The sequence below is a fragment of the Labrus mixtus genome, chromosome 16 (genome assembly GCF_963584025.1).
Source record: "Labrus mixtus chromosome 16, fLabMix1.1, whole genome shotgun sequence".
NCBI lineage: Eukaryota > Metazoa > Chordata > Actinopteri > Labriformes > Labridae > Labrus > Labrus mixtus.
In genome coordinates, this window is record NC_083627.1 from 8,746,097 (window position 1) to 8,762,153 (window position 16,057).

General features: G+C 41.1%; 3 protein-coding genes across 4 annotated transcripts in view; 1 reads left to right on the top strand and 2 right to left on the bottom strand.

Moving 5' to 3' along the window:
- The window catches only part of umad1 (UBAP1-MVB12-associated (UMA) domain containing 1), a 177,867-nt gene that overhangs the window by 128,388 nt on the left and 33,422 nt on the right, over nucleotides 1–16,057 (bottom strand). The window lies entirely within an intron of this gene.
- ngly1 (N-glycanase 1) overlaps nucleotides 1–16,057 on the top strand; it is a 281,389-nt gene that overhangs the window by 96,884 nt on the left and 168,448 nt on the right. The gene's annotated exons all lie outside the window — the stretch shown is intronic.
- Nucleotides 762–15,046, bottom strand: anln (anillin, actin binding protein). Of its 2 annotated transcripts, XM_061059271.1 has the most exons (24): nucleotides 14,882–15,046; nucleotides 13,005–13,155; nucleotides 12,475–12,915; nucleotides 11,795–12,108; nucleotides 11,256–11,556; nucleotides 10,737–10,942; nucleotides 10,516–10,626; nucleotides 10,316–10,424; nucleotides 9,135–9,436; nucleotides 8,888–9,036; nucleotides 8,020–8,161; nucleotides 7,769–7,904; nucleotides 7,031–7,213; nucleotides 6,751–6,877; nucleotides 6,580–6,628; nucleotides 6,372–6,425; nucleotides 5,719–5,751; nucleotides 5,552–5,570; nucleotides 4,943–5,055; nucleotides 4,650–4,703; nucleotides 4,319–4,405; nucleotides 3,539–3,646; nucleotides 2,637–2,809; nucleotides 762–2,545 (listed from the first exon to the last, which is right to left on the bottom strand). In XM_061059271.1, exons 1-24 carry the CDS (start codon nucleotides 14,897–14,899, stop codon nucleotides 2,431–2,433), a joined length of 3,495 nt encoding a protein of 1,164 aa, XP_060915254.1. In that variant the 5' UTR covers nucleotides 14,900–15,046; the 3' UTR covers nucleotides 762–2,430. The 2 variants fall into 2 exon arrangements, with proteins under 2 accessions (XP_060915254.1, XP_060915255.1); XM_061059272.1 differs by lacking the exon at nucleotides 4,650–4,703 and having other exon boundaries at nucleotides 14,882–15,045.

A 16,057-nucleotide genomic window follows, 5' to 3' on the forward strand; every position in this document is an offset into this window, starting at 1 on the left:
TGGCTCCTTTCCTGCATGTCATTCCCCATGTCCCCTATTTCTGACTCTATATTTCCACCTAACTCTAGATAAAGGCAAGGAAAGGCCCGAAAAGAAATCTTTTAAAAAATAACAGACTATGTGTTTGTTTATTGCAATCAATCCAAGTAGAATGCATTTGAGATGTCCAGAGGAGGATTTTGGGTAACCTGAAAACACATTTTTAGTTCTGACTCTTTTTCTCAGAAGTCTGAGTTTGTGTTTGGACTGAGGAGAATCATCTGTGATAAGACACCGTTACTTCAAAAGGCAAAACCAGCAGACGACAAAAGAAAAGGCCTGCGATCATCCAACTGGAGCAGCAGCCTCCGTAATCTCCTCGCCATGAATCAAACAACGCTTTACAGCTTTAAGGTCATAGTCTGTAATGACACACATTTACAAAACATCTTAGTTTCTCCTGTTTCAAAATCATGCAACATTCACTTTCATGTTGCATTTGCATAAAATGTTTGAACATTAGGGACCTGATGCATTTCAGTCGAAGCAGGCATTTATTTAAGTCTCCACATACATGTGACAATATGAAGAATTTAAGTCTTTTTAAGTATCGAATGCAGCCAAGCACTTATCTCCTGCTTATATTCTTCATGATGAAAATGACAACGCAGTAAAAAGACATCGGGTGTAGATTTTTTAAAAATGTGCATTCATTCACAAACACCTGCACCTAATAGTAACACAAGCTAAATAAAAATACACAATAATAACACAAGAAAATAACCTTTTGGAAGTCTCCTTTTATAATGAAACAACAAACAGACAGAGCTTTGAATCTTCAGGATTGTGTTCCTGGTACGTTATTCTTAAAGACAGAATTTGCTGCTGAAGAAAGCAGGATAAACAATGGGTGCATAAAACATCCTAAAAGGCAGAATGATGGTGGGAATAGAAGTAGTCTTCTTTTTCTCCTCACTCACTCACGTTGCTGCATGAGTAACAGCTGGTTAATAAATAAGCTGGTCTTTCTGTTGTGAAAACCGATGTGTGTGTGTCAGCGTGTGAGCGAAGCTTCAAAGGTGGTGTTACATAGTTTGTCCACCAGAGGGCACTGGAAACTTTATTCGTACTCTGCAAAATGCTTCAATTTGTACCATAACCTTCGTTGCAGAATCATGCAGACAATGCAAAAAGGTTTAATCTGCAGTCTTCAAATCGACCAGCACGTGGCGACAAGTGCATTTGTATCGAAGTCTAAACTAAATGAGATTTTTGAAAATTTATTCGCTCAGCAAACATTTATGGGCTCAATCTCAAGCTTTGAGTCTTATTCAAAACAGCGTGATGTTCATTTATTAAATCATGGATCAATTCAGAGTAAAAAAGACAAAATAAAGCAGAGGATGAATTAGACGTGTTCATTTTCATTCAGAGACACTCTGGTACGCATTTGGTCCGTAGCCTGTTTTCTCGCTAGCTAAAACTTAGCAGCCCTTTGGACGTAAGCTTCAGTGATTTACAGATGCACCTGGCTAACCAAGCTAGCTTTAGCAAAGATTTTTTTTTAAGTTTTCAAACCCCTCACTACCCCTCAGATCCACCCTCTCATCCTAATGTGGGTACTTATGGTTTCAGAAAACCAGGCTGGTCGGTATGAATGTCAACACCATGTAAAACCTGAGTCCAAAAAAATCAATGGGTGAAATCATCATCTACGTCAGCTTCTTATAGTCACAACGCTGTGGAAAAAACTAGGATCCTCCTCAAACTCGTCTTTTTTTTTTTGCATACAAAAACACAAATACTGAGCAGTGTGCTGTTGTATTGTGCTGAATATGTAGCAGACCTCGAGTAGCTTTCCATTTCTACTTCCACAGAGACAATAAAATAAACTTGAACAAACATTACAAACACGATAAAAGTCGAAAACGGAAATAATCTGCGCACGGCACCGAAGACAACCGACCTGAAAGTCCTGCCGCGAGTTATAAAAGCTAAATATATAAAAAGTAACACCTCCCAAAAGAATCCGTATCTGTCTGTGCGCTCGAGCAGGATAAAATGTGATAAAACGGTTGTGCTTCAAAATTAATATTCATCGGTCATTTCAACATTTATATAACGATCTCAGCTTTGAAACCAAATATTTTTAAAGCCATGCATTATGTGTCAAGCACACAAAATATTCTCAACAGCACCGAGAAACATAAAGAGCATCGAAACAGAGTGAAAATGTTTAAAAATAAAACGCTGACTCCTCCACAGAATACTGAAATGTTCCACATGTATGGCTTATATTTGCTCTCTTATACTCGACATCTAATCCGTCTGGTTACTCATCCAAGTCAAAAATATTAAACATTTCTTAGAGTGTATTGCACTTGGTATTTGCACGCGCCACTGATATTGACAGTCCAAAATAGAAGGGCTGGGTGTGACAAAGTGCAGAGATTACAGCGGCCTGTAACAGGCGTCAGGCTGCCACATCCGCAGATCCACCAGAATCTGGTTCAGTTTCCTCATCCACAGATTCCTCTCGTCTTTAGTGTCGGCACTCAGCCAGTTTCTGCACAGAGAGGACAATCAGTGTCACCGTCAGTTCAAACACAGATTCATGCGTTTGTGCTTATATGCATGAAGAGTAGGGAGGGGCTTACTTGGTGACACACATGGTGTTCTGGCACTGACTGACCAGTGTCTCTCTGTCGTCCTCTCTCTGAGGTCTCACTGTGATGAGCTCCACTGTGTTCGGTCTGGCACAGAACTCTCGGTTTACTGGTTCCACCTTCTTGCTGGTGCAGTTGGCCAGGTTGATGCGACCGATGGGTTTCTGATGGAAGGGGGGAAAAAAAATACACAAATTAAACGGAGTCAACGAAGACAGAACAGACAGGCCGGGGTCATCGTTTACTAATGTTGGTGAAGTAAAACTGTAAGTTAATTAAGCAATATCACACTCAAGGTCGATATGTTCTACTGGATATCAGCACTGCTGGGATTCGCTCGTAGCGAAGATGATCACAGCAGAGCGATCACCAGAACAACATCTCAACCTTGAGTGTGATGTAACTTTTATACAAGTTATAAACTCAACTAGTTCCACAATTTAACTGAAACTACACTGTTGCCAAGTACTGCACTCCGTTGGTATCCATGGTTACCATACCATTCCACAGAGCAGCTACCCTGTGGTTTGAAGCTTTACTTGTATGTTTAAAAAAAAAAGAAAAAAGAATCTGATCATAAAACCAGTGACAAGATCAGCACTAAGTGTCAGTTTAACTCATTCAGAACTCTTGGCTGAGCCGGGGTGATACATCATGTGAAAAGTCCCAGCACTCATGGAATGCCTCTTGTCCAATCAGGTTGCTTGGTCGGAACTAACAACGTTTTTTAAATTGTAATTCGGGGATGACAATTTAAGTGTGAACAGAGACGTCTGAATGACATTCAGGACAATTCCCTGTGAGTGAGCAGGCGAGGCTGATGACATGTTTATAATTGACAGTTGACAGTTTCAGGGGTGCATGTGTACAACGGATAGATTAACAGTCGTTACCTTGCGCTTCTCATCGTCGGGGTAAGTCCAGTAGGAGATGCAGTATCCTGATAAGACACACCACCTCCTGTGCCACGATCCAAATCCGCTGACATCCTCAAACATCGTCTGAAAGAAGGACAGATGTTAGCTTCTCATGAGATCTAAAACAGAGTGTGATTGATACAATCCTCTGCTGATATGAGTCTATCAGAGATATATCCTGCTAACTCTCAGGATGTTGTCACAGAGTTACAAACTGAGATATGATTCAGAAAAAAATCACATCATCTATACATGCATGTTTCTATGCCAACGAATCAAAACTAGAAGTGATAGGCTGCAAATATCGGTTTATTTTTATCGTCTTTAATTACCAAAATTAGCAGGCAAACTCCTGCACATTTGCAGAGTCAAATATAACATCAAAAAGATAAAAACAAATTCTCCCAGCTCAAGAATGTACTAAATCGGCAAGTGTCTCTGTAATTGTATTCCTTCTTATTTATTAGCGTTTTATTCCTCTACTAAAATCGATTTATTTTTAAGATATATTGTTTGTAACCCTGTAAAGGATGAGACAGCTGAAGAGAAGCAGGAATGTTTGGGACGAGAGAGCTGGGGGGGATGACATGCAGCAAAGGGCCAATGTCGGATTCAATTCCACGGCCGCTGTGATGAGGACTCTAGCCTCTGTACATGGGGCACGCAACATATCCACCAGGCTATCCTGCACCCCAGTATCGTATTGGGTGAGCTCTACTCTGTGATAGTTAACTTGTAGGGAGAAATTGCACTCACCAGGAAGCCCTTCTCCTCCACCTTTGAGCCCACCTCACACTGCATCTTCAGGAAGACGTGGCCCTCCAATGGACACAGAAACGGCACCTTTCATTGAAAGAACAGATACGTTAGAGGAAGATCTCTGTGCTTGATGCTAGAGGGTGCAGTTATTAAATAAAGGCCTTTTCTTTGTTAAATTGTGGAGCACACACAATTAAGAAGCAGGTCTTTATCCCCCATGTGATCAGATTTACTGACTTGTTAGTGTGACGACGGAGGTTAGGCATGTTTAACCCTCGTTCCCAAACAAACCACAAGAAAGAAAGCAAACAGAGGGACAAGTAGTAACCTTTTTATGAAACATGTCACTGAGCAGTTCTCTTTCACCTCCTTCATATTTGATCTAAAAGAAAGATAGCAGGGCAGGTGAATGACAGCACAGGTGAAGCATGCTGTCCCAGGAGAACAAACAGAGTTACTGGGAGCCTCCCAAGAGTCCCAGCACAAATTAAGAACAGCCACACAAGACGACACAAAGAAGGCATGGACACATGCTAATTTTTGGACAAAAGCCAAGCCTTATGAGATGAAAAGCAAAGAAGAAAAGACTTTAGGAGAATATAAAGTAGAAACATTACATACCTTCTCCAGAGCAAATTTGTTTTTCCCGATAGACGTCAGGGTGAGCTTGTGTGAACCGACCAGGACGAAGTTACTGGTGCGAACAGCATTCGGGCCGCCTGGACTCGCAACAACTGCACAGAGCGAAGAAAGAGTTCATTAATGGGTCATATGAAGCTTAAAGGAGCAGTGCACGGGTTTTAAATGTGCTCTACATTTCGCAGAGATGTTTATATGTGTTTCAAACAACATTTGACTTCAGAGGAAAACAGCAGTTTATGATATCAGGTAATGGTTTTGGCTAAACACTGAAGCTTCAGTGTCCAGCACATGGCAACCTGTGTGAGCATCGACTCTAGAGAGGCAGGGGGTGGGGTGAGACAGCTCTCTCAAAGGTCTTGGATTTAAACTGCAGTACCCTTTTTAAACACTAGGTGTCAGAGTTACATTTTGCTCCGGTTTTCATGTCTTTTTTTTCTACTTTTGATTGTCATTTATTAAATTACACAAAAAAAAAAATGTTCAAACATTTACACACGGGAATCACATTGTCAATAAGCCATTAATGACATAAATAGAAAAATCTCTAATTAATATATTTATTTTACAGTAATGTATGAATGTACATACCTGGTGTCTGTGAACTTTTCTGAAATAAAAATAAAGAAAAAAACAAAATGAATAAACTACATTTCAAAAACAGTTTAGAAGTTTGATTATACAAATTATTAATAAAGTGAAAGAAATGTGTAAGATCATATTTAAGGAGCGTTTGAAAAGTCATTAGAAATACGTACAGTGATGGCGAGGAATCTTTTAGGAGTGATCGCCTAGAAATATGACAAGAAGGTCAATGTTAGTGCAGGAAAGATGTGAGGGTAAAAAGTGTCAGAGGGAAGTTTGTTTACTGACTGCTCGCTCACATCCTACCAAAACGAAATGCAAATGCAAACCTCAACATGTGAAGACAAACTGTTTTACACTGATGACTTTTAAAAACTGATTTTTGTTTTTGAGTCATTGACAGAATTTACAGCAAACGGTCCTGATGCTGTTCTCAGCCCTGTGACATTTAGATTTCCTGCTTCTCTCCGTCATCATATTAAAGTGTAAATATTTACACTGGACTGAAAACATATCATCATGGACCAAACGATTGACTGATGAGACTAAAGGATGTGACATCCAATAATAAAAGTCATGTTTCATTGCAGCTCCAGTGACATGTTCACGCTCCCACAGTGCGTGCACACCCACCGACAACACGTGAGGAATTGAATTTGAATCTGTTCATACCGACATACACAAATCATGAGCCTCATGGACCTGTCTCCACACGATCTGAACACACACACACTTTGTTCATTATAAAAGCATGATGAGTTGATCGACTGCCTTTTCCATTTTGGAAGGAAATTTAAAAAACATGAAAAAAATAAGCAGAATTTACCTTCGACTTGCTCTGTTTTTTCTTCTTGTCCATGCCGATCTCAGGCTTCTGCACCTGAAGACGACATCAGAAGGGTCATGAGTGAGAAGCAGGTCATAAGATGAATGTGTCAGTTGTCCAATAACTGTGTACAAACTAAGGCTGGGCGATGTTTCTAGTTTTAGAATTATTGTGTTGTTATCTGTTAACCAGGATGGATGCTACTCACCAGGCCATAGACCTCGATATCAATCTCAAAGTTGCTGGAGACCTCAGGACTGGAAGAGATGGCGTTCAGGAGAGCGTTTAATGCCAATATGTTCAATATAAACTGATGAATACTAAAATGCAGCAGATAATATTCTAAGGATTATAATATGTAATGTAAAGTGTTATTTACATGTTGAACTTGGTGGGGAAGGCGAGTGTGTCCCCGCTGAGACCGCGGTGTGTGCTGGCTAACGGCGTGGCCACCGTGTTCTCTGCTCCGGCTCGAATCATGATGAAGAAGGAGTATTTGGTGGACTCTGAAACAGTTAAGGAAAAATAATAATACAACAATCAGTTCAGTAAACACTCATCCACCAATGGTATAACCATCATGAAACTAATTCTATCTAAATATCAAAACTAACAGTGGGCTGCTACTTTATATTGTGGTGTAAATACTTCCAGCTTACCTGGCTTGTTGGCTGTTGAGCAAACAAATTCTGCCTTGAGAGGCAGGCGTAGCTCCTGCAGGCTGATGGAGCCTTTAGAGGCGAACATGCCGGCAGGTTCTGGGGCTGGGGGGGCCTTTTTCTGGCCCGCTGGGTCTCCTTTCAGACGGTCCAGCTCTGCCTTCAACGCCTCCCTCCTCTCGGCTGAGAAAGTCAAATAAGGAATGAAAGTGATGCTTTGATTCAACAACTGGGAGGCACCAAAACTCACATTCATTTCTTGGGATTAAAACGACTTGGCTGTTCCTATCTTCAAAGATGCTCAGGGAGTGATGCAGGTGTGAAGGGAATCACAGAAATTCAAAAGGCTGTGTTATGTGGTTCAGATATGATAATGAATGTTCATGTTTTTGCTGTGCGGGGACTGTTTTGCTTGTTTTTCATCACTTGTGTTAGAGATCTGTTAGGGAGCTTCTTCTCTACAAGGAATGATGTTTTTTTAATCAGTAGAACTTCAAACATACACAGACAGGTTGATGAAGTTTTGTTGTATCATGGTTTGAAATCCGGTGTTTTTTCTCTCCTCACTGCTCCTTCGTGACAGAGTTTTTATTTTTACTTTCACTGAACTTTGTGGGTTAGTTTGAAATTGTAAGAAAATGATAAACATTCACATGAAAAGCTAGTTGTGCTAATAAAGCTAAGCAATAATATGCAGAAAATGTTCTACATTTAAGTCATGAGTGGAGGATAACTCACTTGCCACCAGCAGCAGCCTCTCGGCCTCGGCCTCCACCTGCGATCCTTTGCCGTGCTCTTCATCTGTGCAGCAGTTCAGCGCCTGACTGGCCTGATGAATGACCGTCTGCTGCAGGTTCAACTCATTGGTCAGAATCTGCAGAAACACAAAAAGTGTTAGTAAAGCTGTAAAAAACGATCACCAGATGATCACTGCTTTTCCTAAAGCGTGAAGTAAAATGTAAAGAGGACAGTCATGCTGTAATCCAAACCTTCATCTTCTGTTTGATACTGAAGAGACTGGATCCTCGGGGCTCCTCGGCTCTGCTGGAAACATCCTCTTTCCTCACTATCACCTGTTTGACGTTAGGTCTCTCCGTCTCTTTCACTCTGATGGACCTGTATGCATCGATGCTAACAAACGAGAAAGTAAAGATACTCATCAGAAACATATTTAGAAGCCCATTTTATTTTGTGAAAAAAGTGTTATATATTTATTCCATCCGTTATGTGGGGTCAAATGTATTTGAAAAGACTATAAAAGATAAATGACACCACTTGACAATCTCAGGTTTTTGGTGCATATAAAACTATGATGCAGTTGCCTCTGGCATATTCCGTACTGCTTCCCATCCCCATCTCAATCATACAGAAGTTGGCAACAATTTATGAATTTGTCATTTCTAACGGTAATTACAAAATTATGTCGCTGTATCCTTATCAGTCCAGTACACGTTAGCAAAAATGTCTCAAGGAAGAAAGTGACAGCAGAAGAAGAAGTGAAACATTTTCTGCGGCATTGTTTCACTTCTTGTAAGGGTATGAAATCAGGTTCCTTTCAATATCCAGCTACCACTGAATCGGCCCTACTCAATACCAATAATTTTTTGGAAAAATATGGATCTACAGATGCACGTTAGACCTGCAGGGGGAGGGGAGGTCGTTAGTCTACAATCCCCTAATGTCTTGGTTACAGCGTGTTATTAATAGGCTACATAAAATGTTGTGTTGTGATGTTTGTATTTTAACAACTGAAAGACTCGTTCAAATGTCCACATGATCAAAGATGTCTGAAGGTGAAGCTTCCACCAGACACAAAGCCAAATTTAACCTCTGGCCCCACGCAGGTGCTCCTCTTACCTGTACGGCAGTTTGTGGTCCTCGTCTATGGCCTCGATGCTGTCTGAGGAGGCGGTCCGGATCATGTTAGTCCTCTGGAACTTGCTCCGTTTGAAAACACTTTCCGGGGTGTTGTTCTTCACGATGAACGAGCTGGCTGGAGTTGACGTCTGCACGGAGACATGGCGAAAATATTTTAAGGAAAAGGTCAAACGTTAAAAGGAACTCAAAGGACGGGTGAGTGAGCAGAGAGAAACATTTTTCTTACCATCATTCCTCTGTTTGGACTCTTCACCACGGCAGCTACAGTCTCTGCCAGCGGAGCGAGGATGGACATGGAGGAGATATTCAGAGCATCTTCCTCCTCCTCCTCCTCGTCATCGATCCCATCAAACAGATCGTTGATCACCTGAGAGTTTATGGACCCGTCCACATTCATCTCTTTCTCCTTAACCACCTCCTCCTCCTCCTCTTCTGCGGTTTCTCCTCTACTTTCCACCACAGGAAGAGCCACCACCCTCAGAGGACTGGATGTGGATGCTGGAGGAGTGCCCAACAATCCAAAAGGTGCTATTTCACAAAAAGTCATGTAAAATATATAAATCAATTTTTTTTTTCACACTACACAAGTCTGTCAGCACATGTTACCTTGATAGTAGGATTGATAGCTGATTAATCACTGAATTTAAAAAGTGAATTGTGATTTATCACACCTTTGTGATGAACACGTCTATAAGCCCTTTTAGCAAATGTGATAATTTTTTTATCTGGAAATACTAACTTTGGACCGTCAGTTCAGTCCGTTATGTTCAGCATGATGCAGGAATCAGCGTTTTTAGAGTCCATATCAACTTAACTTTTAAGTTGAATCAATCAAAAGTTATTTATTTTAGCATGGGACTACTCTTACACGGTAATTTGTTAAAAGTTGTTAAAACATCACCACTTCCACAAGTTAAAACTTCACCATATTTTGTAAAAGAGATACTGTGAAAAAATACATAACTTTTAACACAGCTGTTCTCAAGAAGCAAGGCTTGAAAAACAAGGGGAATATGTGCAAGAGAGAGAGAGAGCTCAATGGATGAGCGTTATTTGTTCCAATGTCTCAACAAAAGAAAAACTGTTCTTCTGTTGAGTTTTATGGCGGTTGGCATCCATATGTGTTGCATTACCGCCACCATCTGGATTGTTCTAACTCAATTTGTGCAACTATTTTCAGTGTCCAGTTTTTCCCGCTCTATGACCCAGACACAATTGTCTAGGTTTAGGCCAGTCCTTCTCTCAGCGTTATATTCAGCTCTTCCCCTGTGATATCCGCAATGTCTAAACAACTTTTTGCAGCATCCAACAACATTTTAATTCTCTCTGACTTTCCCGGTATTTCTGCTGCACAATTAATCACCATGGAAGAAAAAAAACTGTTGAATGTGATCTCTTATTAAATACCTTTAGAGGTGCACTTTGCAGGTGTGTCTGTTCTCTCAGTAGTAGCTGCAGGTTTATCCTGTGGCTCACTCGGGGCAACTTTAACCTCCACAGGCTTAGAGATCGGCTCCTGAAAATAACATTATGACATATCATCTTGCATGTGTTTTCAGAAAACGACTGTTGTGTCTCATTTATGCTTCAGATCATTGTTGGCCAACCTTGACTTCCTGGGTTTTTTCGTTGGTTTCAGTTGCTTCATCTTTGTTTTTCCACATATTGTTTCCCTTTTGGAAGCGGCTGCGAATCTGAGCCAGCTCAGTCTCTCGCTCCTGAAATGAGGAGGAGTTTATTATTATCTTATTTTAAAGTAGGGTTATCAAACAAAATGGTGGTAACAATAAGAGGACACGCTGCAGCTGTCTCTCTGACATTGACCCACCAGTTTCTGTCTTTGGGTGAGATCAGCTGTGGTTGTGTTTGCAGCCTGGGCAGCTCTGAGCCTCTCCTGGACCAGACGAGTGTTTGGTGTGGCTGATGATGGGGTTACAGTGGGAGTCTTGGGCTGACTGCTGCCCCCTGCTGGGGAGTTCTGGTTGGTGCGTTCCTGACACTTCTCTCCAAAGCGCTCCAGGAAGGATTTTACACCTGTATAATATTAATACAATTTGTTTATGGTTATTTTCCTCCACATGTATCTGACAGACACATCTGGCTCTGGTTTTTGTATATGATGTGGGATAAAGGTTTTTGGATAATTACAAATTAGCCAGAAAAACCAAATAGGATACCAATGTTCCTTTAGAATAAGTACAATATTTTCAAACACAACAAAGGCAAAGTAAGAAGTTTTGCTACTTAATGTAAGAAAATAACCAACAGGACTGACATGTAGGATCTGGACTATCAGCGTGTATCAAACTTGGTACAATATTTCTATTTAAACTCCAATATGACTCACCAGGTGTTCCAGCTGTGACAGGGGGGCCCACAATATTGAGTTTGGTCCGGAGTTCTGGCTTCTGTGGGCTGGAGGAGGGGATGAGACCCCTAGAGAGGGCCGGGTTCTTCAGGGGACTTTGAGGAACTGCTGTTGAAGAGGAGGGGCCGGCCTTCTGGGGACTGGATGGGAAGGCTTTTGTCTGGATGGAGCTCTTCTGTGGACTGGAGACTGACTGAAGTGCTGGTTTGGCTGCAGGAACATCAGCCTTCTGAGGGCCTGGGAAAACCACTCGGCCGGATTTTACTGGAGAACTGACAAACTACAAAAGGGAAATAGTAAAAATGTCCATATTAATCAAGCGTATTGAAAACAACAGAGGCTGGGAAACAAGTGCAGTGAGTTGCAACAAAATTGACCCACACTTTTTAATAGAGGGGCTGCTATTTACACATAAAAGTTAGAAAAAGAAAAACACCACCAAATTCAAGATCATAAAATGTAATTGAGATAGATATAACCAAAAAAGCTTGAAACTAAGACCACCCCAGGTAGCCTACCTGATGAGAACTGGATGTAGACTTGTTGCTTGCCACATGGCCTGCAGCACCTGGTTTAGTGCTGGAAGCCACTGAAGCCTCTCTCACAGTTGACTTAGGAGCAGCTGTACCAGCTTTCTCCTTTGCATGCTCGTTGGGAATGTTAGCATGGCTCAGATCATCTTCCCAGGACCCGATGGTGGCAGCGAGGTTGGCCAGTCGTCCTTTCCTCCCCAGAGGAGTTCCTGAGGACGCGGGAGGGACGGATGCTGGGATCTCAGCTTGTCTCGTCATCAGAGACAGGGGAGCACAGTCTGGAACTTCATCAGAGGCGGCTGAAAGGGTGGTGATGTTTGATTAGGGCGGGGAGAAAGCTACTAACAAAACTGATCAGAATGGAAATCAGACCATTGACGATCACCATAAGAACATTTTGAATTTATGTAACTCCTGGTATGCAGGTCCCCAAGCTAAGTGCCCTTTGTGCTGCAACAATATTCAGCGAATTCAATGAAAGGAAAACAAAGTTTGAGCATTTTTCATTAGACACGTCATGGCCTTTTCTTTATGAATGTCAGGTCCAACCTTCAAAATAGTGGCACCTTGATCTTGGATATTCTTTGAACAGTGGCTGCTAATTTGAAGTTAATTTATCTGAAAAGACTAAAATCATCTCTAACGGCTCACAAAAATATTCTTACCACTTCCATCCCAGCACTTTCGCTGCTCTGCCAGCCTCTGGAAACGAGACTTCATTCCAGCTGCAGACGGAGCTGGATCTTCCACCAGGTGCTCCTCGTTCCACTGCTGGGCTGTACTCACCGGTACCGTCTCTGCTTCTCTGCTGCTATGATGATCAAGAGATGGGGTGACGGCCATCTTCTCTGGCTCCGGCTGTGCAGTTTTCAGCTGCCCTGGATGAGACTGAACAACAGGCCGTGTGGCCGTTTTCTCCAGGGAGGTAGAAGGTCGGACGCTGGTGGGGCCAGTCGGGGGTTTCTTGTCTGTGGGAGGATCTGAGAGCATGGGAGTCAAGGCCCGAGTCATGGTAGGCTCCTGGTTCTCCTCGCCGGCTGCAAGCTGGATATTTTCCCCTGAGCGACTGCGTTTGGAGGGAGAAGGCTTGGAGGACACCTGTGGAGCTGCCAGGAAGAGATTTTGAGATATAAGAGTACAGCTGGAACTCAGTGGCCAATCAATTTCAGTAGACAGCCATCAATCAAACTCATACCTTTATCAATCACTGGCTCACTGAGCACACTGTTTGTGTCAGCCAGTGGCTCCCTGGGCCTTTTGACCATATGTCTGTTTACTGCATTTGGTCTCTCTGACATTTTCTTCTGCAGGTTTTCTCTGCGAGCCCGAGTCCGCTCCAACAGTTTCTGGTTAGAAAAAAGACAAAATTATGTTTTACCTCAAAGTCTGTTTGTGTACATAGAGAAGACAGAAGGGGAAAAAATACCAGTTTTCAGTGCCTTGAATGAATCTCTACAAGCATCTTTATTTGTGCGCTGGTAGCAGAGGGGTTTCTAACCCTACGTGTTTCAGCTTTTTTGTGTACTTCTAATAATTGTGACAGAAACTGTGTATCAGAGTGTATAATTTCGCCCCAGTAAGAAAAAAGTTGCAAGGTGTGAAAGAAAGGTGTGCTGAAGCTGGGGTAATTGACATGTCATACCGCCTGTGGGATTCTTTAGTAGTGCTTGTTTGATCATCAAATAGTTTAGAAAACCCCTCCCCTGGATTAGGAGAAGTTTATAGTTTCTGTAACTTTGCAATTGATTTTAACAATCTCACATTCACATTGAAACTAGTTCTGAACATAAAACCTAACAGAGATAAAAGTGGTATGAATGGTTAGGCCAAAATATGCTTAATCGACATCTTCACAGGTAACATGTGGATGAATTCAAGTATGAGGGAAAAAAACACTTTCAGTGTCTCTACTTTTAAAAGCACCAAGACACACAATACAGCCCTTCTCCAACAGATAAAAGGGCCTCTGTTTGCTGCCCTCTTTCCTTCCTCTTTTATCTCCATGGCATTCCCTTCCCTTGGCCTCACACCCTGCCTGTCACACACTACCTGATTTACTGTTGCTGTACTGTTAACTGCAAGTCCTAACACATTCCTGCAGCTGCACTGCACGCCTGCGCAATTTCTCCAGGCACTGTGGAAAACCTCAAGTCATTTTTAGCAGCATTCCTCGTGAATGAGCCACTCCTGCTTGTTAGTTCCTGGATTTGAATTTTCAAACTGCACTGGCGCGGATACTGAAGTAACAACAAGATCTGTTATTTGATAAAATAATCATACCTATTTTTGTATTGCAGCAACAGAACGGAAGCTTAGCAAATAAAAAGGAAGTAAAAAGGGCAAAGTGTTGGACAGTGTCCAGTGGTGACACATAACATTACCTTAAATGGAGGCAGAGCAATTTAGTTTGAAAAACACTGTTTGACAGACTGTTTGACAGACATGACTATTTTCTTTCCAAGTAATTATACATGAAAGACATAAACTGGTACAGAGAAGGGGAAAGATTGTGATAGCTTAATTAATTAAGATATTGATGTTAGTATTAACTTGGATATTTGTATTAAAGTTCTGGAAACATGGACAATGAGTAGGGAAAATAACTTTATAGTCCATAATCTTTTGGTTTACTTGTCATATTTTCTGTGGTAATTCTTTTTTTAGTTACTTTCTACTGTAACTGCATTAACTCTAACCGAAATAAATGTATCAAGTATGATCGTTTTAATACTCTACATTACATAAACAGCAGTTTAGAGGATGAAAGTGATAGATAGCTGTACATTTAATGAACTAACGAGACAAAGAAACGACACGTGTCATGTTTCACTAACCTTATTATAATCTATGACCTCGTACCCGTACACATCTTTATGGAAAGGTTATCTCACGCTTTAGCACTACGGAAGTTATCAACATTGTTCCATATTGAATAAAAACGTGTAACATAGATTTATCAAATACAAAATGTCATGTTTGGCACTTAAGATTTAGCAGTAAACTACTGTTTTGACTCCACGTTACACTAGCTAGCTACACAGGCGACGTTAGCTGATAAGATAACCGACTCACCTCAGTAAACGGATCCATTATTCACCGTTGGTACTCCTCGAGATATGTTACAAAAACCGTGTGAGTTAAAAGTTTTGTACACCACTTTATGTACACAAAACAAAAGACGCAGGAGCTGCGCGTCTCTCAGCTTCTCTTCTCACTTCTCTCTTCACAAAACAACTACCGTTCAAATTTGAATTTCAGCGCTGCGCCTAATGCGCAGACTCCAACCGTTGGAGGAAGCGCCTGAGGGCCAATCAGAATGAAGGAGTCGTGTTTTACACTTGCTCAGCCAATCACAATCAGGCACCACCCAACACGGAGACCACAATACACATGACTTCATAAGGCACTTTACATTTTTTATGAAGCAGTCATCTGTGCATTTCAAATGGAAAAACAAGCGGTTACAACTTAAGGTGGCCTCATGAATAGATTATGTTTCAGCTGATGTCCTGAAAAACAGCTGTTGCACACACACATAAACACACACTCTCACACACACATATACACACATTTTCTGCTTTTGTTTGTCATTGTTACTGTATGCAGTTCATACATTTTCTCTACATATCTGTGTACATATTCTTTTCTGAATTTTAATTATGTTTGTTTTTGTTGTTGTCGTCTTTTAATTTGATGATATTTTAGCATTATTTAGGTGGAGGCTTCAAATAAGCTCTTTGAGTTGTCTGCATCTTCCCACACTGAATGTTGTCTATTTGTTTATTAGGCTATGGTGTTCTTCCTTACTGTGATAATAAGTAAATAGGCCTACTAAATACAGCAATGCATGCATTTTCATTCATAAAGCTGAAAGTTTTTTAAATAGCATTTTCTACATATTTCCCTCTTTAAACCAAGATGCTTTATGAATTTTAAGAAAATAGTCAATCCGAGGTGCATTTCAGGAATAACACAACATTAAAAAAAACTGCTTTGTGTCTGAGGCAGGCTAAGCACATACCAGGCAGCATCATATGTATATTGTAAAACTAATAGCTACCTAAAATAAAGTGCATCCAAAGACTGTCCGAGAAGGTAAACTAAAGGCTTTTCTTTAGTAGGCTATCATTTTCTTTGCAGTGAGTCTAGGAAATTCAAAGGGGTCAGTGTTAAAAATGGCACAACAAATTAAAAAATAAAATAAAATTCAAAATAATGTACAACTCTGATCTACTCAGCTCACTACAT